Source organism: Physcomitrium patens, chromosome 5 (assembly GCF_059467195.1).
Source record: "Physcomitrium patens ecotype Gransden chromosome 5, ASM5946719v1, whole genome shotgun sequence".
In the NCBI taxonomy this organism is placed as follows: domain Eukaryota; kingdom Viridiplantae; phylum Streptophyta; class Bryopsida; order Funariales; family Funariaceae; genus Physcomitrium; species Physcomitrium patens.
Window position 1 is genome coordinate 10,653,504 of NC_143414.1, and position 23,294 is coordinate 10,676,797.

At 40.6% G+C, this 23,294-nt stretch overlaps 4 protein-coding genes across 5 annotated transcripts; 1 reads left to right on the forward strand and 3 right to left on the reverse strand.

Moving 5' to 3' along the window:
- Positions 1 to 2,289: 2,289 nt before the first annotated feature.
- LOC112282764 (phosphoenolpyruvate carboxylase) lies at positions 2,290 to 7,389 on the forward strand. Its single transcript, XM_024520819.3, has 11 exons — positions 2,290 to 2,666; positions 2,991 to 3,382; positions 3,525 to 3,609; positions 3,764 to 3,986; positions 4,150 to 4,253; positions 4,409 to 4,496; positions 4,664 to 4,818; positions 4,989 to 5,216; positions 5,335 to 6,105; positions 6,230 to 6,616; positions 6,729 to 7,389. Exons 1-11 carry the CDS (start codon positions 2,505 to 2,507, stop codon positions 7,008 to 7,010), a joined length of 2,877 nt encoding a protein of 958 aa, XP_024376587.1. The 5' UTR covers positions 2,290 to 2,504; the 3' UTR covers positions 7,011 to 7,389.
- Positions 7,390 to 7,685: 296 nt separating this feature from the next.
- LOC112282765 (uncharacterized) lies at positions 7,686 to 11,538 on the reverse strand. Its single transcript, XM_024520824.3, has 5 exons — positions 11,311 to 11,538; positions 10,062 to 10,965; positions 9,044 to 9,932; positions 8,265 to 8,891; positions 7,686 to 8,104 (listed from the first exon to the last, which is right to left on the reverse strand). Exons 2-5 carry the CDS (start codon positions 10,935 to 10,937, stop codon positions 7,953 to 7,955), a joined length of 2,544 nt encoding a protein of 847 aa, XP_024376592.1. The 5' UTR covers positions 10,938 to 10,965; positions 11,311 to 11,538; the 3' UTR covers positions 7,686 to 7,952.
- Positions 11,524 to 13,733, reverse strand: LOC141045380 (uncharacterized). The gene is made up of 3 exons (XM_073533922.2): positions 13,284 to 13,733; positions 12,289 to 12,425; positions 11,524 to 11,935 (listed from the first exon to the last, which is right to left on the reverse strand). Exons 1-3 carry the CDS (start codon positions 13,731 to 13,733, stop codon positions 11,872 to 11,874), a joined length of 651 nt encoding a protein of 216 aa, XP_073390023.2. The 3' UTR covers positions 11,524 to 11,871.
- Positions 13,734 to 16,629: 2,896 nt separating this feature from the next.
- Positions 16,630 to 22,486, reverse strand: LOC112282580 (cullin-1). Of its 2 annotated transcripts, none has more exons than XM_024520341.3 (16): positions 22,342 to 22,486; positions 21,965 to 22,235; positions 21,689 to 21,788; positions 21,218 to 21,403; positions 20,542 to 21,042; positions 20,199 to 20,261; positions 20,044 to 20,079; positions 19,712 to 19,798; positions 19,393 to 19,542; positions 19,168 to 19,223; positions 18,648 to 18,768; positions 18,327 to 18,488; positions 18,046 to 18,189; positions 17,612 to 17,830; positions 17,311 to 17,478; positions 16,630 to 17,147 (listed from the first exon to the last, which is right to left on the reverse strand). In XM_024520341.3, exons 2-16 carry the CDS (start codon positions 22,105 to 22,107, stop codon positions 17,046 to 17,048), a joined length of 2,238 nt encoding a protein of 745 aa, XP_024376109.1. In that variant the 5' UTR covers positions 22,108 to 22,235; positions 22,342 to 22,486; the 3' UTR covers positions 16,630 to 17,045. The 2 variants fall into 2 exon arrangements, with proteins under 2 accessions (XP_024376109.1, XP_090106605.1); XM_090250479.1 differs by having other exon boundaries at positions 22,324 to 22,461.
- Between the last annotated feature and the right edge of the window lie 808 nt (positions 22,487 to 23,294).

The following is a 23,294-nucleotide window of genomic DNA, read 5'->3' on the forward strand; positions in this document are numbered from 1 at the left end:
CACTTTTTGAGTTCCTTTTCTGCGTTCGATATTTGTATCGCGTTGGGTCATTGCTGGTTCGCATGAATAGTTAATTTAATCATAATTTTGTTTGATTATTGGTGTTTTCATTGCGAAAGAGTCTTGTTACATTTTTGAAGTTGGAAATTTAAGTTTCAAAGAACTTTGTGAAAAATTAGCTAAATTTTTATTTCAGGCTTATTAAGGTTTGTTGTTAAAGTATCTAGATAATTCAAAATGTAATCGTTATCGGATTTTCATGCTATAGATATGAAACCTTTTATATATTTATATATATATATATATATATATATGAGCCAATTGAGATGAGTTCAAGGTGATTTTTATTATGTACTTGTGTAAGAGTCAATTCAAGTTAAAGATTTGGAGGATTTCAAAAGATCTAACACTGAATCTGAAATTAGAATCAAGTGTTCTGTAGAAGTATTTTAAGATGTCATCTTTTTATCTCAAGACTGTATTTTTAGGCACCATCTTCAATCTTATAAAAATATCAATAAATTTTGTGAAAAAATAAATAAATGTATCATTTTTAATTTCATTATATAATTAATTTTCAAAGGCATGTCATACTTATTTTCCTAAATTGGTATTAGATTTTCACAATTATTTTAAAACTATTAAATGGAACGCAATCATAACACATGAATTTGTAATACTATCAAATATATATATATATATATATATATATAGTATTTTATAGAAATCAATTTTCAATCTACAACAAAAAAGATTGTTTTAGAACAAATGTTAAAAAAAGAAATCTCTTTACATGGATTGTTTCAAAGCTTCATATGCAAAATGTATGTGGTTGTCTTTTAAAGTGCTTCCTTAGTACATTACAGGTTCTTTTTATAAGAACATAAATATTTTAGAATATTCTTCATAATAAATTATAGTTTATATTTTAGAATATTCTTCATAATAAATTATAGTTTATATTTTAGAATATTCTTTATAATAATTTTAATTTTTTTTATCTATATCTGTTAGTATATTTTGTTTCAACTATTTTTTAATCAATTAAAAACACCCTTTAATTTCTATGCATGTGGATTCTATTGGTCGTTCAAAATCTTCTTAAACTTTATTTGATGATGATTTTGAAATAAAATTTTAAATTAAAAAATATTCTGGCAATCTTTGATTTAAAATTGTGTCGCTTTACCTAATATTACATTTGCAACCGATAATAATAAAAAGTAATATTAATATTATCAAAAAATCCTGTATATGACAATCCATGAAGTTGTCTTCACTAGGGTTTTATTCATCATCTGAAACCTATCATTACTCTTTCTAGCATTAAATGTTCTGCCAAAGTACCCAATTATTTCTAAAGTGATATAAATAAGAAGAAGATATATATATATATATATATATATATATACACATACACACACAATAGACCATCAATATAATATGTATACAAATAGTTTTATAGTTACTTGAAGAAATCTCTCTCTCTCGATATATATGTATGTATATATATATATATATATATATTATCAACTTGCTAATGTCCAAACTATTAAACTAATAATACACAGTATTAGTACTACTGATGAGGTTCCACTTCACTACTCTTTCTCTACCACTGGACACAAAAAAAGAAGAAGAGTAAGTGATCAATTGCAGTGTCAACGTTGTGGCAACTGTTGTCAGCTTGAGAGGCAGCATTACACTACAAACATTTTACTTCGAACAGCAACCCATAGTTTGGTCTTTGAACCTATGAATTCATCACATGGGTTTAGACCACACTGAGGCTGTGTGTGCAACTGCTCATCGGAATTGTAGAGAAATGAGTACTTGCATTGTGACAGAAGGCAGTGGAAGCAAAGATTATGGGACAAAAGGAAGCAGGGGAGTGTGGTACCATCTCCAGGGTGGGGTGGGTCCAGCAGCAAGCGTCGCTCGCCATTTGTTGTTCTGTGGCTGCTTTGAAAGCGCCACCATCGCACAGACTGACAGAAAACTTCATCTCTCCGAACAATGCAATCGTGTGCCTTGGCCTCCATTGTTTCCTCGTGATGCACGCTGGCCGAGGAAGAATTACATTACACTACACTGCATTACCTTAGTTGAAAGTATGCCACCAGGCTGACAGTTGGGTGTTTCACAGGAATCGTTCAGATTGTGTTTAGAGTGGTGGTGGCCAGCAGCAGAATCTGGAAAATTGGGGTTCAGAAGTCTGGGGACTTGGCGATTGATTCGGCACTCTTTATACTTTTTTTTTTTTTTTTTTTTTTTTTTGCAGTGGGAGATGGGTGTTGATGTGAACTGGTGTTTGCGGTAGCTGATTCGTTCACGAGGGTTAGGTAGGCGCTGGGAGAAGGGGACAAGGAGAGGTTGGTGAAGACCCTGGAAGGCTTGAAGCAGGGAAGACAAAGGGAGTAGACGGGAGGCGGGAGGTGAATGTTTGGTTGCATTGTAGGAGTTGGAGGAGTGAGAGAGTCCTTGGATTCAGTCTATTTCCCAACATGGCGTTCTTACAGAAAATTAAGTCTATCGACGCGTCCATGAGGCTGCTGGTGCCGAAAAAGGTGTCAGAAGATGACATGCTAGTTGATTACGGCGCCAAGTTGGTCGATCGGTCCCTGGCCATCTTGGAAAATCTGCACGGCAAAGAGATGAAAGATACAGTAAGTTGTTTTCTCCACTGCTGCCGCTGCCAGAAGTGAAAACTGTGTTATGCTGGGGCTCCGTGCTCTTGTGGATACTTACGATGTTCAGCTTTGCTCAATACAGCTGTCTATGGTCGTGTTTCTAGCTGGAAACGAACTGTGAAGAGAGTAGAGAAATGCCTGATCGGAGAGCGTGGGGAATTTCTGAGTTTAGACATGTATAACTTTTTTGAAGCTTCGCATGCGGAAGCCTGTGCCGTGAGCAAGGTCTAAATTTCATTTTCTCCCACCTTCCCTCTTCGAAAATCGCGTTTGATTAGCTTGGTATCTTACTCACTACAGGTACTAGAATGCTACGAATTGGCGGGAGCGTTTTGCGCCGACAGTAGGAACGAGGAGAAACTTCAACAACTATCATCGTTGCTGAATAATCTAGATGCTGGTGATTCAATCGTGGTGGCCAGTTCTTTCTCGCATATGCTTAACCTTGAGAACCTGGCGGAGGAGGTGCAGATTGCCCATCGTCGTCCGGCTAACAAGAAGGGAAACATTGGCGATGAGAATAGTGCATTGACGGAGTCCGATTTGGACCAGACGTTTCAAAGGTTGGTGAAGAAGCTGAAAAAATCCCCGGAAGAGATTTTTGAGGCCCTCAAGAATCAGACTGTCGATTTGGTCTTCACGGCGCATCCAACCCAATCAGTTCGTAGATCTCTGCTTCAGAAGCATTCTCGGTGAGAATTTCTACTTGAAATCGCCGATCATTTGAATTTACGTACTCTAGATTTGTCCTCTTTGCAGCTCTTCAAGAACACTCAAAATAATTGCTTGAATTCTGCCTCGCCTGATAAGGATCCCGTGGATTTGCATTGGTAGGATTCGAAATTGCCTGTCACAAATGTACCAGAAAGATATCACAGCGGAGGAGAAGCAGGAACTAGACGAAGCTCTACAAAGAGAGGTTCGATGTTGTCTCACGACTCGGCGAAATACTTTCCTGAAATTTTTGCCCATCCTTCTGAGGCATTGTTGTTCATTAAATCGGCGGATTAATGGTTGTGGTGGTTTAAAATTTTAGTACCACGATTGTTAATATTATTACCGACTTTGTACAGATTCAAGCTGCATTTCGTACTGACGAGATCCGACGGTCACAGCCAACACCCCAGGATGAGATGCGTGCAGGCATGAGTTACTTCCACGAGACTATCTGGAATGGATTACCCAAGTTCTTACGGCGTGTTGATACTGCCTTGAAGGCTATCGGTGTGAACAAGCGTTTGCCACATAATGTGCCACTCATCCAGTTTTCCTCCTGGATGGGTGGTGATCGCGATGGTAACATTTACACCTGCCACTTCAGCATTTTCCGCTTTGTTGTTACTGTAGTAGTTGTTGTGGTTGTTGTTGTTGTTGTTGTTGTTGAGTTTCTTTCAGCCTAGTCCATAGAACTTCACTGATGCGACTATGTTGTATCATCAATGAAACCATCTGGAATCAGGCAACCCGCGCGTCACTCCCGACATGACAAGAGACGTGTGTCTGTTGGCTCGACTGATGGCAGCCAATCTTTACTACTCCCAAATTGAGGATCTTATGTTCGAGGTATGCTTGAGAAGAGATTCAATTGGCTTCAGCAGAATGGAACTAGTCCTCATTGATGCAACCCTTCTTGCTTGCTTACCCTTCCAGTTCTCAACTCCAGTTTGGATATTTTAATGCTTGTGTTAATGATAAGTCCTGCCTGGGCTTTGATCCAGCTGTCTATGTGGCGCTGTAGTGACGAGCTAAGACAGAGAGTGGCGGTTTTGGAGGCGCAACCTAAGAAGGAATCGAAACATTACATTGGTAAACTCCATGCTTCTGGTCGTGAAGCGTTGGTTTTTCTGATGTGCTGCATACTGTGTACTTCCGCTTTAAACTAGAGGGAGTTGACCTGTGCTGAAGTTTTGTGTATGGCACCATATTGTGGAGTCCATCGAAGTGTTGATCATTTGACTGGATGTTGACTTCAGAGTTCTGGAAACAAATTCCACCCAGCGAGCCTTTCCGAGTCCTTTTGGGAGACATGCGTGACAAGCTGTACAACACCCGGGAGTGGATGCGTCAGCTGCTAGCCAACGGCAAATCTGACGTCAATCGGGACAACACTTTCACCGAAAAATCGCAGGTTGGTTGCATGCCTATTGTTTAAGTTGCCTTTCTGCGTCTTGCGTATATATATATATATATATATATATATACACACACACACACATACACACACACACTTGTATTATGATCAATTGCTAGTCATGGGTGATTGTTGACAAAGTTAATTTTCCCTTTTTGTTGATACAGATTCTTGAGCCTTTGGAGCTGTGTTATCGGTCACTGTGCGAAACTGGAGACAAACCCATAGCCGACGGAAGTCTTCTGGATTTCATGCGCCGTGTTTCGTGCTTCGGGTTGAGCTTGGTGCGGCTGGATATTCGGCAAGAATCTGATCGCCATACTGATGTGATGGATACCATTACTAACTATCTGGGCATTGGATCTTATCGCGACTGGTCGGAGGAGCAGCGTCAGGTTTATAACAGAACCCATCAAATGCTACTGTTTGTGAAAACCAGCATTCTGGAGATGAGAGATAGCGTGAGTTTTATTTCTCAATTTCACCTGTTCACTGAAGAAGTGCATGATGTAGGACTGGCTTCTGTCTGAGCTTCGGGGGAAGAGGCCTTTGTTTGGACCCGGTATGCCGACATCAGAGGAAGTGAAGGATGTCCTGGACACTTTCAGAGTCGTTGCTGAGTTGCCAGCAGATTGCTTCGGCGCTTATGTCATCTCTATGGCAACTGCTCCATCAGATGTCTTGGCAGTTGAGCTCTTGCAGCGCGAGTGCCGTATCCCGACTCCACTGCGTGTGGTGCCTTTGTTTGAGAAACTTGCTGACTTGGAATCAGCCCCCGCCTCGCTTTCACGCCTCTTCTCAATTGACTGGTATCTAAATCGCATCAACGGCAAGCAAGAGGTCATGATCGGATACTCCGACTCAGGCAAGGATGCGGGTCGTTTGTCAGCAGCATGGCAAATGTTCAAAGCACAGGAGAATCTTTTGAAAGTTGCAAAGCATTATGGAGTCCGTCTTACAATGTTCCATGGTCGCGGAGGCACCGTTGGCAGGGGTGGAGGTCCGACGCATCTTGCTATTTTGTCTCAGCCTCCAGACACTATCAATGGATCTTTGCGGGTCACCATTCAAGGAGAAGTTATTGAGCAGTCGTTCGGAGAGGAGCACCTGTGCTTCAGGACATTGCAGCGTTTCACTGCCGCGACACTTGAACACGGAATGCACCCTCCCATTGCTCCAAAGCCTGAGTGGAGAGACCTCATGGACTCCATGGCAGTGGTTGCCACCGACGAGTATCGCTCCGTTGTCTTCAAAAATCCCAGATTTGTGGAGTACTTCCGAATGGTAAGCGCTTCCTTTTTTGAATGATTCCTATGATGCGGGTTCATGGTGTTCGAGTGGGTTGATTTGAACCAGATTCATAGAATTCATGATCCAATTGCTTGTGTTTTTGATTCAAATCCCACAGGCCACGCCGGAGTTAGAGTATGGGCGCATGAATATCGGCAGTCGTCCATCGAGACGCAAACCCAGTGGCGGTATTGAATCCCTGCGAGCCATCCCATGGATCTTCGCTTGGACGCAAACACGGTTCCATTTACCCGTTTGGCTTGGACTTGGTGCTGCTTTGAAGAGGGCATTGGAAGACAATCCCAGCAATTTCAACACTCTTTACCGGATGTACGACCAATGGCCTTTCTTCCGAGTGACGATCGACTTAATGGAGATGGTGTTCGCAAAAGGTGACCCTCGAATTGCCCAGTTGTACGATGATTTGCTCGTCGCCGACGAGCTGAAATCTTTGGGTATTGAGCTGCGGCAAAAATATAACGAGACCAAAGAGCATCTTCTAAAGGTGACGCTTGTATTCAGTATGTGCATCGTCTTTAAGTTTTCAACATTATCGGTGTCTAGAGTGCGAGATCTTGCATATATTCTTAATAATACACGTTTTCTGAGCACTGCAGGTTGCAAGACATACGGAAATTCTCCAAGGTAATCCGACTCTGAAGCAGCGTTTACGACTTCGAGAACCTTACATCACTGCTCTCAATGTGCAACAAGCCTTCACGCTCAAGAAGATGCGAGAGCAGCATAGCCAACTGACACAGCCTGATTCTCCCAAGCCCACGAAGCCTGCCGCGGAACTGGTGACGCTAAACCCAACGACCGAGTTCGCGCCTGGACTAGAGGATACCATGATCCTTACAATGAAGGGTATTGCTGCAGGCATCCAGAATACAGGATAGATTCCAATTCAACATCAAGATTATGATACATCGAGCAGGACATGTGTGCTGCCAGCCATACTGTCAGGGTTCCGTGGACGCAACAAATTGTGTGCTCTAGGGAGGTAGAAGAACAAAACATCTCCAAGAGCACACATCCGATTTCTAGTGCTTCTTTCCAAAGACTAGTTCGGCTTTTACAGAACCTCAACGGCAGAGTTCTGCATTGTGGTTAATGAGCTAGGTGGATCCGTAGGATTGTGCAATCCGGTTTACAAGACAGAATAGTTGAACAGTTCTGTCCTTCGGTCAGGCGCGATGTCAAGCCTATTCGTCTTCCAGATTCCATTTGTGGACAGTCTACCCTTTCAATGAGTGCAGGATGAATAATTCTGATGAACTATTTGCAGCTCATGCATTCTTGCAAACAATTCTTGTCCATTTTATTTTATCTTGTTTGTTTGTTTGTTTGTTTGTTTTCCCAAAAGTCATTCCATGTCAGGATGTTGTTACCGAAACACCCGAATTTTGTAATCAGATACAGTTCAATTGAATATTATAATAACTTATATTGATTTGATGAACCAGAATTGAGAAAATCCATCCAGCAGTTCCCCATATCACCATTTCACGATGCCATACAAGCGGTTGCCAAGAAAATTAAATATCAAACTACTCAGCATCCCCACTCTACGCTTTCAACAAAGAAATACTACTTGTTGAGAATGAACATACTTTCACATATCGTATGATTTGCAACACGACTCTAAGTCAAAGCAGGAAAAATAAAACACCCCAAAACAAAAAGCTACCTACATAGAAGTCTACGTCTTCACCCAAGTGCTTGATCAACTAGAAATAAACATACATGTACTACAGCTCACATAATGTAGAACCAAGCGAAACCTGAAATGTGATGATAGAAAGATGAGCAATGACCACCACACAGCTGCTGTCGCAGTGTCAGTGCTCCTCATCCGAATCCTTTCGAGTGTTGCTGCGAAGGCTTGCAGTTGATGATGAGAATGACGACGGACTGTTGAACAAGTGGGGAACCCGACGGGAATAATTCTCCAGAGACCGTTCGGCCGATGCTGAGACCGACGCTGAGGTTTCTGCACCAAAAGATCTTTCAGACGGCCGAGTACAGTAGGGCGAAGACACGACATGAACACTGTATGTATAGTTGTAGAGGAGCAGGACTGAAAATACTTGTACTAAGAGTATGGACATAATAACTAGGGCCATAAAAGTGATAAAGGAAAAGAGGAGTACTTGAAACTCGAGGAACACAGCGATCAGCGTCAGGATCCGAGGCGCGAACCTCAACACCAAGAACAGAGACCATTTTTGGTGGAGAATTGGGTTTGGGAACATGAAAGTCAGCCATGTGTGCTGTAAAGGTCGAGTCACATTTCATGACGGGAGAGGCAGGATCATAAGAATCATTCGAATCAAGGTTGAGGTTGAGGTCTGGAGACGTGTTGCAAGGTTTACGAGGTGGCTCGTTGAGCAGCTCGTGTCTACGGTGTGGCTTTCCAACGTCAATGCCCGTATCCTTCAATTCGTGAGATGATCGAGAGTCTAGTTCTATGTCAGCCGAACCATTGGTTGTAGAAAAACTTGAATGCCTCTCCAACTTACTTTCATCTTCTGAGTCTTCCTTTCCTGGTGAACCATTTCCCCTGTAGTCTGTGGTCTTTCTTGGAGGCTTCACAACGCTAGTCTCTAGAGATCCATGAATCTTGTTGCGAGTGATGATATCAAATGCCTGTAAGCGGGCTGAAGCAGACAACAATCGGGTTTTGTCAGACAGCATGCGCTGCTCGTGCAATTTATGAACTGCTTTCAAGACGGCCTCTCTTGCTTGCATAACTGCAACAGAATCATAGTCGGGGTGCCCTGCATCAGTTAAAAAACGGGCTTGAAAGATGAGATTTCCATTCAAGGTTGAAACAGGAAGAGCTGTTATTTAGGTTCACAAAAACAGGAAACGTTCAAAAGGTGGAATTGAATTAGATGAGAAGGACAAACATGATAAAGGACAGAGGTACCTGACGGGAATGGCACCCATCCCATGTCCAAGTCTTCTCGGGATTTGAGACAAAGCATGAACGTCTTCAATGCGTCCGCTATGGTACTTGCATCACCGCCACACCAAAGCACACGAAACTCGTTTGGATGCAACGTAGCCATATCTCCAGCTGCGCGTTGACGGACGGTTCTAAGAAAGCCTTGAACTTTCTGCACAACGACTTCCCGCTCCATTGCCATTCCATGAAGAAGGACGTTTACATCCTCGAGTATTTCTACTTGTGCCTCTGAATAAGGAGGTAAGTTTGCGAACAGGAAGCACCCATCGTTGAGCACAGCTTGAGCTGACATTTGAAGCACAGGAGCAGCACTTCTATTGGTTGAGTAATTTAGCATCGTCTCCCGCAAAAGTCCCGTTACAGGATCAGCTAGGGTGCTGACTTTACCATAACAATAGAGAGAAACGATCTTGAACATGCGTACTATTAAAGGACAGTGAGGAGGATCGCTGACAATTCGGTTCCGATTCGTCAGTATTGCATGCGCAATTTTCTTTAGCTCCGCATCCGAATGATACCAAGGTCTGCGAGGAACACCTTCGATGACATCGGACTTCAAAAGATGCAGAAGAGGAGACCAACGCCAGATGGCCAATTCCCGACGATCATGCTCCCTAGCGTCGTAGTCACTGAGTCTATCCTTGATGTACCTCTCCCTCCGCACACAGAGTTCTTTCTCAGCTGCTTTCTTCTGCAATTCATAGTGAAACCATTCCTTCTGATTTTGCAAGAACGCTTGCAGAGCCGAATTCTCTTTGTGACGTGCATGTAAATCAGGGCGACCTCCAACTAACTTGAATCGGCTAATTGTAAGTTTCACTGCACTTTTCTCCTCTTCACTTGCATCAGTCTGAAAAAGGCACGTGTACTTAGAAAGCCATGCCTACAAACTAGGACTAAAGAGAAGGTGAAGCACTGATATTCAACCAACATCTGTAATCATGAAACGGCATTAATGATGATTGACCCCTGCACATACCTCTCTCTCCATGTACCACGTTCCATATGACTTCGGTAAAGCGAGATCAATCAATCCCTTATCCACAAAGTCAGTAAAAGCCTGAAGGAAGGAGTCATCCTTCACGTCAGGAAAGTCACTTGGTAGCAACTGGAATTGCATCAAGTGCCAAAGACCGGGACATGGGACCGACTCGGGGCAGGAAACCATGGAAGCATCTGAAAGCATATAGTTAGCAACTTCCCGCGCTTGGGCTTCTACCTGTTCCCTTGTCAACTGCATCTGCACCTGCATCTCTCCTTGCCCACCAACTAAAGAGTCATGGCTGTTGGGATTGCTCACCACTTGCTCGTGGTGTGCATAAGAAATCTGCATTTCACAATCTCTCGAATTTATATGTTTCTTACTGGCCTCACGAGAAGTGAGCGTACCCCGCACTTTCAGTTTCTGAGGCCGAAGTGGATTCTGCTCTTCATGTGCTGCCTGCACTGCCATTCCTACTTCCATATACGTATCCGATTCCTTTAGGGCTGTGACGGACTTTTTCCTCTTAGCCCTTGAAGGTTTCTTCCGTGGATTCATATGACCATGTTTGATGAGGATGTCCTCGATTTCACCCCTTTGGCCTTTTCCAAACACAGGATAAATCTTGAGGGTGGTCTTCTTGCCATCACCATTTACAGCAACGCAGCCTTCGAGCCTGTGAAGATTTAATTTGTTTTTGTCTTTGTAAACTGTTTTGCAATATATGCAGAAAAAAGGCTTTCGTCGAGAACCATTAAGTTCTTTAGCCCTTGCAAGGTGGTGACATTCACATGTCAAAGTTTCGTACTCATCCGTGTCATACTCTTCGTTGTAGACACGTTTGTTCTCCTCCATACGAGTGTACTTCACCATTTTCACTCATTCGCTGCACTCATAAAACCTGCACAAACAAAAGAGGGACAACATCAAAATTCAAACCACAGCTAATACAGCTCTACAAATACGTCTCCAACACACCAAAGCAATCAAAATCCTGAACCACTACACAATAAGCTCCTAGACATCTCTGTTATTTTAAAGAGGTAGGCTACACTTCACTAAAGAAATTGAAAACATGGAGCTAGTTAGCAACTGTTCTTTTAGTGGGCCGAGATGTGGAAACCTAGTTTAAAAGAGCTCTATGTCCACCAAGCTAACAATCAGTCAGAGAGAATCATTAACTTCGTATTGACTGCAATTGAAACCTTCCCTAACATATTGGTAGAATTAACTCCTCCATCCTCACCTGACTGCGACAGGTGTTTACAACAAATAAACATCAATAGCACTTAAAACCTCCAGATTTCGCGCCCAACCTTTCTCCCAAAACAGTTACGACATTCTCCGTAATCATGCCAAGCGATATTATCTGCACAAACAGAAGGACCGAGCAGAGGAAAAGGCTCATTCATAAATTGCGTTTGAGTTTGCCGGGCTTTCCTCCACAACCTAAGTCCTCTTCGAACAATAGAATAGGCAGGGCACTGTACAGTCCTGCTAAATTTCACCCGATGGTAATAGAAGACTACAAACTGGAATAGGCGCACACACAACATCTCAGAGACCAAAAGCTTCCAGGTACATCCTGAAGAAGCTTAGCCGCTCAGTCTTTCCCAAATCTGACGCCAGAGAATCTAAAACCTTGATCCATGACCTTTAAAACTAATAAACAAGATCATGTTTCAATCTAAAAGATGTGGATCAATGGGGCTAAACTTGAGACGAGTAGCCCTTTCTAGTGTATACGCAAGTTATACTGATCGCACAGCTTCTAAGACTTCCTTTGAAAATCTACTGGTTAAGTGCCCTAAAACGGGAAAGCACTATACAACTCAGCTTGATTACATTGCGTACTCCATTCCTTCCAGTGCCTGCGAAACCACCAGTCCAATATGAAACACCTGTTTCCAGCTTCTGAGTTGTGGATGATATTATGCAAGGCAGCGATGCAACTGCTGAAGTGGACAGCACTCCGTGTGGAATGCAGGAAAGCGGGGCACAGGTCCACTTCATATCGGTCTGTCAAAGGGATGTTCGAGGCTCCTTATTTTGAAACCTGATCAGCAGTGCGGCCACTTCCTCGATTTTCACTACCTTTCTCGCTACCGACTAGACCATTTAGGATGCATCATAAGCCTATGCATTGCCTTCCAATTTTCCTCAAGAGTTACAAGCAAACGTGAGCAACGATGTTCCTCCCAGCACCCCATCCGTCGAACTTTACCTCGTCCGGCTCTCCCACGAAATATAGTCTCCTGCTTCCCATTGAAGCTTCATTGCACCCATGAACTTAGTCTGGAACTTTGGGCACGCACCGCAGAAGCTTAGCATAGCTTTATGCACAGCTGCATACTGCGAAATCTGGAAAGACCGTAAGGCCAATGAGAACACTGTTGCTAAATTTTCTTGCTTAATTCCATTACAATTCCAGAATGCTCATGCATGTGTACTGTATACAATATAAACAATGACATTGTTCCTAGCAGCAGAACGATGCGGCTTCACGATGAGGGATGGTTCAATGCATGCTAAATATACAACAGACAACCAAGGCTATGTCATTATTTCATTAGCTCCAAAGAGTCAATATTCTAACCCATTATTCACTTCCCAACTTCCCAAAAGCTCGTCCTATATTCTGATAAAGAAAGTTTTCCTTTCATTCGCAAACTCAAAACAAAATGTGCCAGATATATGGAAAAATAAGGCGTGGTTAAAACCTTCCATTCCCTGGCTCTGGCAACAAACACGATGTGGGAAGTGGATTCTTGCTTCCTCGTGGCAACCAATGGGTTTTGAGGACCCCAAATTTAATGGACCATTTCACTCAATCCCCAATCGAATTTACCCAGTAGTAGCTTCAGAACACATTGACCCAGTCTTCGTAACCCCAAATTCGCTGCACTCAGTGTAAACTATCTGTTCCACTAGAGAGCAACAAAAACCAAAAAAAGACTCTTGCAAATTACCAAAAAATCACAGGTAGACCGTCAAAAAACTCAACGGCGGTGTGTGAAAAGCCTGCTGCTGCGCAACACTCATCTCTCAAGCTCATTCTCCGGCGAAGGACAGCTTAATCCCATCCCCTCTAATTCGCACCCAAACACGCAACACCCACACTCAAACATTCTTAGAAACGTACTCATCCCATTGTAAACCTGCCCAGGACCAAACACAGTGCGAGAATGACACAAATGGGGCACAGGAGGGCGTCATCACCTTCAGCTGATAATCATCCTCCTTGCAGTCCTGCAAACAAAGTAGCACGACAAAGGAGCGTTGCAAAAGGGCCACAATAACACAGACTCCTCGGCACACAGCCTGTAAGTTCTTCCCTGGCCTTGACGCACGACGAAATCTGCATTTCGGAACGAACCCCATAACGATCGCTGACGACCAGACCTCGAATCCTCCACAGAAACGTCCTCGTTCGTCAGATCCCCGTCTGCACGGCGACGATTCTCCCCTATATCCGTCCGAGGACTGATAACGAAACTTTCGTAGTTCTCGACGGAGGTTTGGGAACGAATACCACCTTCGCGACGGACGAAAACTCGCACTCCGTCCAAAATTGGCCCGACTGAGGATGAGGATCCCAAACTGAATGAACCACGTTTTGCCACCGTTTTTCGTTGTTGGGTGGGACGGCGGCGTCCACATCTTTGCCATCTCACGCATTGGGTGGCTCATACCCTCCCACCGCTGCCGCTTCCGGGTATCAATCGCTACCCTCTGACAACTTTGTGCATATTTGGTAAATATTTTATATCGTTAGTTTAAAGAACACATGGTTCACAACAATTTCTTATGTCAAGGTACACTTTTGTATCCACATATTCACTTGGATTCTACTGATTAGCAACCGCATTACATGCATTGATTCTTGCATATGTAAAAGTTTTTGTTTCTTTTTTATTGTTAAAAGGTGTCAACACTTACTAATCAATTTTAATGTTTTCTCATTACATAGTGGGTATTTTGATTATTATTTTTTACATTTATGAGATTGACTTTTCCTGCCCAATTGTTTGAACAATGGTGGAATAAACAACACATGTATCACTACATTTTGATCAAAGACCTTTTGAAATTAATTAAAACGATTACTTGTCCTTATAGAAACCATAGAATATTATATTTTTAATTTATAACATGAATGAAATAGTAATGTAAAATAATAATAACAACAACAACAATAATAATAATAATAAATAACAATAAAATGCAAGAATCAAAGGCTAGAGAGTAGATTGAGAACAAACATAATTATAAGGACTAGGAACAATGTAATTATATAAATTACCCTATTGCCTCAAATGGTAATAGGTGAGGTTTCTTTTGACTTTCAATTTTATACTTTTTTTTAGTTATCTTTCTAAACTCCTATTTCAAAAGTTATAACAGATTTTAAACAACTCTAAAGCCATATAAAAATTTATAAAAGTATCTAGAAATACATCTATATTTTTACAAGATAGTAGAGGCTTTTTGAAAGAATACAAAATACTTTAGAGAATATCTAGAAGGCTGGAAAATGTTTGAAAAGGTTCCAAAGATGTTTTTGAAACTTCATGGCATTGTCTGAATCAGTAACATTTACATAAAAAGAATAATCTAAAATTTGTTGTAGGTAGTCCAAAAAGCTTACAAAAAATATAAAAAATAATCAAATTTAACTTAGAATTTTGAAACTACTAAAATTACCTTATAGCTTTAAATAATAACTAGATACTGACAAGTTATTTTTTACATGTAATATATATAGATATTTAAATTCTCATATTTCTATAGCAGATTCTGAAACAATAATTATTATTAAGATATCTTTGGCTTGTGAAAAGATTTGTAACAAATCTCAACAAACATATATATGTATACATATGTAAATGATGCAACATAACTAACAAAAGTAATGAGATTAAATTGAAAGTATTAGATTAAAATAATAAGATTTTTTATAAACGATTGTATTTTTGTGAGAAGAATGTTAGTTGAAAGAAATTTATTTATTCATTTATTTTTCCTAGTTTTGTTAGAAGTGACAAGACTATATTCTACTTTAATGTTTAATAACCATACTTAAATTTAATTAATAGTATTTTTTACCAATTTTTTTAATTACGAATAAATCTAAATAGATTATATAATTATAATTATAATTTTTATTTATTATAGATAGCAAACTTATTCATTCAATTTAACCAATTTATTAAATAAATATGTAAGGTAAAAAGAAAATTTTCTAACAAATCTATTTGATGTGGCAATATTTTAGAAAATAAATTGCAAAATTACTTATTATTCTAATAGGAGAACTATATTCTATTTGATAATAATTTTGCATATACTATTATCTTTTAAAATATAATAATATTTTGCGGCAAGAACAACACAAGATATCTTTACTAAAAGGTTTTGATAAATGCAATTATTGTTGACTCCATATAAAGTATAGAAAAGGCAATGTTTTTTTGTACTCTATGCAATCTTTACAAACCAAAAAACCTCATATAATATTAAAAATGAATTGAACAATAAAAAACTTTTAGGAGATATGTTCAAGATATCACTCATGGATTCAATTAAAAATCTATGAAAACTTCTCCTTGCATTGAACCAACTTGATAATAGATGTTTCTTATTTGTGAACTTACACCTACTCCACCTTTCAACCTTATTTTTTTTAAATACCTACTTCTTCCAATATTATTGAATGGACTACTAATAGCTGTTTGTATTTCTCACAACATATTTGTTTAACTCCACATTGTTTATTCCAACTTCAAAATTTAAAAGCTAAAACACATCTAACCAAACACCACTTCCTTGATTGGGGCAACATACCGGAGCATCAAACTGTAAAAAGGCAAACAATGAAGATGGAACTCCCAAAGTGCCGAGAAAACGATGAAGCGGAAAATGCTGTTTTTAATGGGGATGAAATTATCACGGAAAAAAATTCACCTTAAAACATTACATTGGCCTGAACTGAAAAACTATTTTGTGGTGTGTTCCATCAAAGGGACAGAGTGCAATGTTGGAATAGAAGTCCTACTACAATCAAACTATGAAGGCCCAGTTGAGACCATGATTTTTAATTTTTAAATTTTTACTTTTTTGTGTTACCGATTATTCATGATCACGAATATCATATGTAAAATTCAAGGGTCAGTCGACCTGCAGTTTTCGAAATAAGGTGATGATCCTTCGTTTCTCTCATTCACAGGTTAGCTTACGGCTGTTCGGCCCTGTTGTACAAGCAACCCTCCAACCTTTTCATTCGTGACAAAATTGCAAGATAATTTGCTGAAAAAATTAGACTATATCCTCCGGATTTTTAGAAAAAGAAGGAAACTAATATAGTAATTAAAGTCTAAAATATAATCGTACAAATTTCTGAAAAAAGCTCCAAGTAATCCATTTTTTTAGTGTTCGGATAGTTGCGGGCTTTGTGAACATTTGAAGTTTGAAATAAACAGATCGCTAAATGTTTGAATCCCGCTTTCCACATCAAACCCTATTTGAGGCACAAGAAGAAATGCATGTTCAATACTACTGTCGAAAGTGATTGTAATGCCAACGAATACACAGCACTGAGAGAAATATACAGATGCGTGTGCTGTGTTGTATGGCTTTCATGTATGTCCTCTTCAGTTCGCCACCCATCGTGGCAGGTATTAATTGAACGTTCTACAACTAATAAAAAGACAATGGCAAATCAAACCCGCACATAACCCCTACTATATGATGTAACAAATCAGGCAATATCTAAAAAGCCTATACAACTGACTTATACCTTATGAGCCAAGATAACCCCACAAAATTTAACCAACGTAGAAGTTAGATGTGACAAACGCCTGTAGCCATTCCTTAAATCGGTTCATCATGATATTCCCATATCTAAAAACCCCGCCCCAGTCGTATTGTTCAAACCTAATCAGACTCCTTCAAGTAAACTTGGATTTAAACCTGTCTGCTTCATTACGCGACATATTTGAACATATTAGGGTTGTCTTTGTCTCGCTCTAAATAATCACGAGCGATAAGGTCCTCAACTCGCTTCTTGATCACCTTGAAATCAGGCTGCAGAACAACGAAGTCCACCATAACCCATATTATAAATATGCATTTGCATTCATGACAAACTCCATAACAGTCTGATCCATGAAGAAAATAGCCAGACTTACACGAGATCCTCATTGAAATGTTCTAATCATAAGGTATGAAAAAAACATTTGAAGCGTACCTTGAACATCCGCCCGAGCTGCTCAACACATTCCAGTACCAGTTGCTGATGAGGAAGCATTTTACGGCTTTTCATGATCCGGACAATAGATGCATCGATTGCGTATCGCCTGTCCTTGTCCACATCCTCTATCACCTTCTTCTTCTCATCCATTGGCGGCAGAGGAATCTATGAATCATGCAACGTATTAAATCTTCCATGGGAAAAAAAAAAAAAAAAAAAAAAAAAGTGTTTTCCACATATTACAATTCCCTACAGTAATCCATATCATATTCCATGAAAAGTTCGCTCATGGATGTACCTTTATCCGTCTCATCTTGTCCGTGAACTTAGTATTAAACTCAAAGATGTCATTTTGTCCGACGGCCTTAGTATTGGGGTCTTTGTTAAGAATCTTGTACTTCGCACATGACAATGAGTGCAACAGTCTAACTATATCCTCATCAGTAAGATTCAGCTGGTTCTTGATATCATTGTAGCTCAGCCTATCCTCGGCATTAAAAAGCAATAGCACTGCGGCCTGTAATTACAAGAGTCTCGTTAATAGTGAACAAAGCTGCGGATCACGAAAGTGGAGGTGTGCCAAAGCTGACAGATTTCAACAAGGATAAAGACTTAGTCGATATTTCAATACTAGAGAATGAAGCACATGCGCACTTCAAGAACGACCTTTATACAGTCAAACATGGACAGTCAGGAACCCATGTCGTGTCTCTGAGGGCTTGATAAAGGTACCTGATATGTTGTTACAATAAGCTCAATAGGCTTGGCATCAAACTTTCCAGTTATGTTACATGTTCCCAGGGAGTAAATCCAAGTCAATTTCCGATGCTTCGTTTTCGTTTGGTAAAACTCCTTGAATACTTCAACACATTTAACCTGTGTGTTTGAAATATAATAAAGTTAGGAAAATGAGGATTATAGTAAAAATGTAATAGAAATAAGAGTCGACAATTATGATGACAAAAACAAACTCCGAATAGAGAAAAAGTAGACTGGCTAATATGAATGCTGACCATCTCTGCCGGTAAGGCCAGATCTGAAGACTTATAACTGGGCCAAAATCCAGTTGTAAGTACTGTCACTGTCAAATCGATGCCTGGATTGGACTTGGTATTATCCGACAAATAGTCCTCAAAGTTCGATTGATTCTCGCGTGCAAGGGTCAGATCTGTCACCTACAAATGTGTGCAACGCCGGACTCAAATTATGCCAGGTTTGTAAGGTGTTTTCTACAAAATTTAAATTGTAGCAAACTCACTTAGGTAAAGATTTTCATCTGAGAATTTAGCTAACCAACTGAAACAAGGATAGTCTGAGGGCATTAAAGAAGTTACCATGCCCTCCATCTTAGAAGTGAACTGTCCTCCACACTGCTGTTTCAACTTGGTCAAGATGCTACGCTCATGATCGTCGTTAGCGCTTTTGTCGAAAAGCAACCTTCGAGCTAGCTTTTTCCTAAACCAACATAAGACTACGTCAGGGAACCTGTTCCGCTAATGTACGTAACAACGTAAGTCTAACACAATGGACATCGTCTGGAGCAGGCACGCCTGCATTGGCAAAAATATAACATCTACCAATTACAGAATATAATCCACGTGCGTTGCAAGATGCATTGAACCTTCGTTGTAATATTTAGGAAATGTAATTCTTTCGAAAGAATGAGGCATATTTAGGGAATATAATTACGTCAAAAGAATCATATTCCCTAAATAGCATGACGAATCCTCAAAAGAGTATAGAAGTGTCGAACTGAACAAAAAGGCACATAAAGAGTAGATAATTCATCTTTATACGGCAAAAGTTTAGGGGGTGTCGGGCCAAATCACAGAAACTGTGCCAAGGCAAAATTACCTGTAAAACTCTGCGAACAGGTCCTTGTCACTGATATACGCAAGAAGCTTCACTACCTGCACTATCCCATTGAAATTGATCAAAAGTTGCCAGGGGAGCATAGTTACCCTTTAATTAAAGAAGGTCACTGCATGAAGGCAGATATCAAGCACGTACTGCACTCTACAACGAAATGGCTGCGAAAAAGTGTCCATTCTTAGGTAACAAGTGATGTGAAAACATTACCTTTTCAAGTGTGTCCTCAATTGCTTCATCACTTAGCTTTTCGCTTCCACCCTTTTTCAATAAATTATCACAAAACGTGGCCAGGAGCTCTGCACTTGTACTCCCTGCAACACCCTTATTACAGAAAACTTCAAAGGCTTCTTTCAATGCCTGCAAGCCACTTTAGTTATTAGATTTTATCACAAAAATCATTTCTAAGAACTACACTAATCATCCCAGACTGCATTCAAGCAGAAAGCAGGGCACCGTTAATACGGAATACCCTCCATAACATCAAAATAAGGCAACCAAAGTCAAGGGCGGCAAACCAGTTACTCACCTTGTGAAAAAGAGAATGATTCGCAAAACACTCGCTGACATACTGCAGATACTTGTCATGCAATTCAATCACCTTTCGCACAAAGACCTGCGACAAGCAAGTAGTGATGCCTAAGAATCCTGCTAAGTACCTATGAGATAAAAGAGGATGACTTACAAGTTTCTAATTCAACCACAACTAGGTCTTTCAAAGAAAGTGACGCAAGAAGTGGCGGAATAATCCCTCGCAGTTAATCGACATACTCAGGATAAGCTGTGGTCACAAATTCAACGAAATTAAATCCAGAAAAGTGATACATGAATAAGCCACCTAACCAGTTCTTAAGATATTACCTGCTCTTGTACTCCAACTGTATCTTTCTTCTCAGCCTAAGTGAACCCAACAGAACAAAGTTAATATAAGGCATGGTGGTAAATCGAACAAACATTAGAAGGTAAGTACAGTAAACTGCTGCAAATTTGATCAGCAGAGAACCGACAAGACTTACCCTCTTATTACTGACTGCATCTTCAGCTTGTTTGACAAGGGCGGTTCCTTCCTCTGTGACATGCTGTAAATAAACAAGAACAAGGTGATCACTTCTAGCATCCACACGAAACAAGCGAGCTCTGAAAACTACACCATATACTTTGAAGCGTCCAAGCATCCAGTGCTTGTCGACAACTTCTTCAATACAATAAACCACTTGTCTCTCTTTTGTCCAGTTCATATATGAGAGGGAAAATATATACAACTATCAATTTCTCAACAAGACGTTGAAAGCTAAATTTATCTCTCAAACTATGATAACAACCAGGATCATTAAACTCCAAAGCTCAAAGCCACTATACCTGTTTAAAAATGGATGCCACAGGTTCCAAACCCTTCGGAATTCTGTAGAATAACCGATACATTCTTGACAGATCATCAACCTTATCATCCCTCAACAGAGTATGACAGCCTGAATGCTCTTTCTCAAGTAATTGTGTTTCGTATTGCGTAAGGAGTTCTTGCTGAACTTTCTCCAGCAATTTTTGCTCACTACTAGCATGCAAGTAATGCCCAACCCTTTCCTTCTCCCTTTTCAAGCATTCCTCGGCCTTGAGCATGTAGTCAGGACATGAATCTTCTTGAATCCAAGACGAGGCCTTCCTCCTGTAGTAAGCAGCAGTATCTTCGAGCATGAATTGCTCAAAGTCTGTGTCGTATGCATCCATGTTGCCCATTCCAATTTCAACAAAGATACCAAGAACATTCTTCAGAAGTGCCCGATCTATCTGCTCGCCTTCACGCTCACGATCAATCAGAGCTACGACCGCATCTTTCACATTGATCTTCGTCTCTGCATAAACCTGCATAATGAAAGGTCGCTCAGCAGACCGAAGCTTCGACTTGTCTATAAACGCAGAGAAGGAACAGTCGCTCACGTCACAAGCAAAAGAAATTCCCCCACACTGCTGGAAAATGCTGACTTCCACAAACTTTTGAAATTAACAAATGGGAAGCCAGTCATTAGGATTAACATACCAGGTTACGGAAACAAATGAGACCGACTTCGCTCAATGCAGGAAGAGACCGCCTGGCGATGAAGTACCGATCTAGGTAATTAAAAAACCGGGACAGCCATCTAACCATAATTTTGTGATTATACCATCTCTTCACAAGCTCCTTGAGCATGAACTCCTCGTGTTTTTCTCTAAGTGCGGGCAACACCTGAATGCAGAGTACATTCCGATCAGTACATGACCAGAAGTTCTTGTTCTCCTAAGAAGACCCTTCACTGAGAAGTTCAGTACGTGATTAGAGCATCTTTCCCGAACCCAAAGCGATAAACTCTTCTTACGGATTCACGAGAATATCATTCCAGTGCAAGACGATGGACACAGCACCCCACTCAAGGTTTTTTGCCGTAAAAGAATGAGGCTATCTCGCTTCCAGGGCAGGGTTTCGCTTGTCCCCCCTCCCAAAAAGGAACTAACAGATACCCCCCATACGCACCTTTGAATTGATGTACTCCTCGAAGGACACTCTATATCCGTCATATAGTTGCTGAGAATAATCCTGTGGAGGCTTCTGCGTACACATATTGTAAATTGTTCTGTACAACAGCCATTAAGGAATCCAAACGAAAAACTTAACGCAAAACCTCAAAACTGAATGACGTCATCGTGAAGACCACAACAACTGCGAACCCCCAACCCACTCTGATCCTCCACCACCATCCCAATTTCAAAAACCTAAACCATCAACGCAATCAAAATTGATGTCGGATACGTATAAAGTAACATGTATTCCTCGGAGCTGAACTGCTGCTCGGGTACGCCCTCCAACAGGTTCTTTAGCTTCGTAATCCCTATCTGCATGAAGCTCCATCCTTGCTCCAACTCAATTACCTTCCGCTCGTTGTTCATCGTCATCGTGTCGGTTCCACTCAACGCCACCCAGCAGACTATCCTCCCACAAACCAACAATCACTCCCTCAAATGAATCTCCACCCTCTCCACTTCCTCCTCCTCTTCTCCTCTTCACACAGCATCTGCACACCCTGCCAAACGTCCAAAATTACTTCCTAACCATCGACAACGCGCGACCAAACGGCTCCCTCTCCCCCAAAACCCTTCGCCATTCCGCACCTGCTCCCCAAAACTCACCCCGCGCTTAAAACTTCCACCGCTCCCTCGCCTTCCACTATCTCTACTACCCTTGCGTCCTGGCACAAACTCCCGCAACCCAATACATGAAATTCATTATCCTCCACAACCCACGATTCAATTTAAGGCCTTATGTGCTCCTCCAGAAACTCAAGCTCCGCGAAGAGGGAGGAGCCAGCCAGCCACAGTTGCTCTTGGCCCTGAGGGGAAAGGAGCTCACGAACATAGACTTTTCCCTGAAGACAAGGGCGTTCATCCATATTGATGGATGAACTATGCGGTCTGCTCTGTCTGCACACACATCTAGCAATTTTCATTCATCGGTTAGTCTGTATGCTGCTCACGGCCAGTCCTGAAGGGAAATCAAAAAGTAAAAGCAACATGGGTGACATGGCCACCTGCACGTTACATGGGATTAAGTGTATTAATGGATCAATGAGGATTTTATCTCTCAATATTTGGCGCAAAATGCAGATTAGGATTAAAAAGAAATTACCTTGCTCAGAGTAATGGCATATCGTGAAGGTCGATCTTAGGTTGATTACTCTTCTTGGAGTCATTTGTCTCAAACTTATGAGGTAGTAGTGTGTTAATTTTAAAAAGGCTTGATGCTCAAAAAAGGTAACATTACTATGTCCAGCAATCTTCTAAAAAATATATATATATATATATATATATATATATCTTTTTCTTTCTTCCTTTTCTTTTTCATCTTGTTCTATTCCTATTGAAAGTTTGTAACAAAATAAAATGAAAGAAAAATATTGTCTTCATGACAAGTTCATTGTGTGATGATTGTAAAAGATATATATATATATATATATATTGTTCGTTCGTTTTTTTTTATTTTTTATTTTTTTTAAAAAAGGATGTGAACAAGTATGCAATTTATACAAATACTATTCATGTTATAGGGTTTTTTTTTGCTAAAAGTGCATAAAAGCAACAATAAA

Bases quoted from the DNA above. Each gene is read 5' to 3' on its own strand.
- LOC141045380 (XM_073533922.2), bottom strand. From the start codon at position 13,733: ATGGCAAAGATGTGGACGCCGCCGTCCCACCCAACAACGAAAAACGGT. The intron at 12,426-13,283 runs GTGATGACGCCC...CGGTCTTTCCAG, and splicing joins AGGATGATTATCAGCTGAAG to ATTTCGCAGTATGCAGCTGT. The intron at 11,936-12,288 runs GTAAAGTTCGAC...GTGGTTTCGCAG, and splicing joins TCGTGGGAGAGCCGGACGAG to GCACTGGAAGGAATGGAGTA.
- LOC112282580 (XM_024520341.3), bottom strand. From the start codon at position 22,107: ATGACGATGAACAACGAGCGGAAGGTAATTGAGTTGGAGCAAGGATGG. The intron at 19,799-20,043 runs GTAATATCTTAA...TGCTTGTCGCAG, and splicing joins CAGTTGGAGTACAAGAGCAG to GTCTTTGTGCGAAAGGTGAT. The intron at 18,489-18,647 runs GTAACTTCTTTA...ACACATTTGTAG, and splicing joins CTTCTAAGATGGAGGGCATG to GTGACAGATCTGACCCTTGC.
- LOC112282764 (XM_024520819.3), top strand. From the start codon at position 2,505: ATGGCGTTCTTACAGAAAATTAAGTCTATCGACGCGTCCATGAGGCTG. The intron at 3,987-4,149 runs GTAACATTTACA...ATCTGGAATCAG, and splicing joins GATGGGTGGTGATCGCGATG to GCAACCCGCGCGTCACTCCC. The intron at 4,497-4,663 runs GTAAACTCCATG...TGTTGACTTCAG, and splicing joins GGAATCGAAACATTACATTG to AGTTCTGGAAACAAATTCCA.
- LOC112282765 (XM_024520824.3), bottom strand. From the start codon at position 10,937: ATGGTGAAGTACACTCGTATGGAGGAGAACAAACGTGTCTACAACGAA. The intron at 9,933-10,061 runs GTATGTGCAGGG...TGCCTTTTTCAG, and splicing joins CGTGGTACATGGAGAGAGAG to ACTGATGCAAGTGAAGAGGA. The intron at 8,892-9,043 runs GTACCTCTGTCC...TAACTGATGCAG, and splicing joins ATGGGTGCCATTCCCGTCAG to GGCACCCCGACTATGATTCT.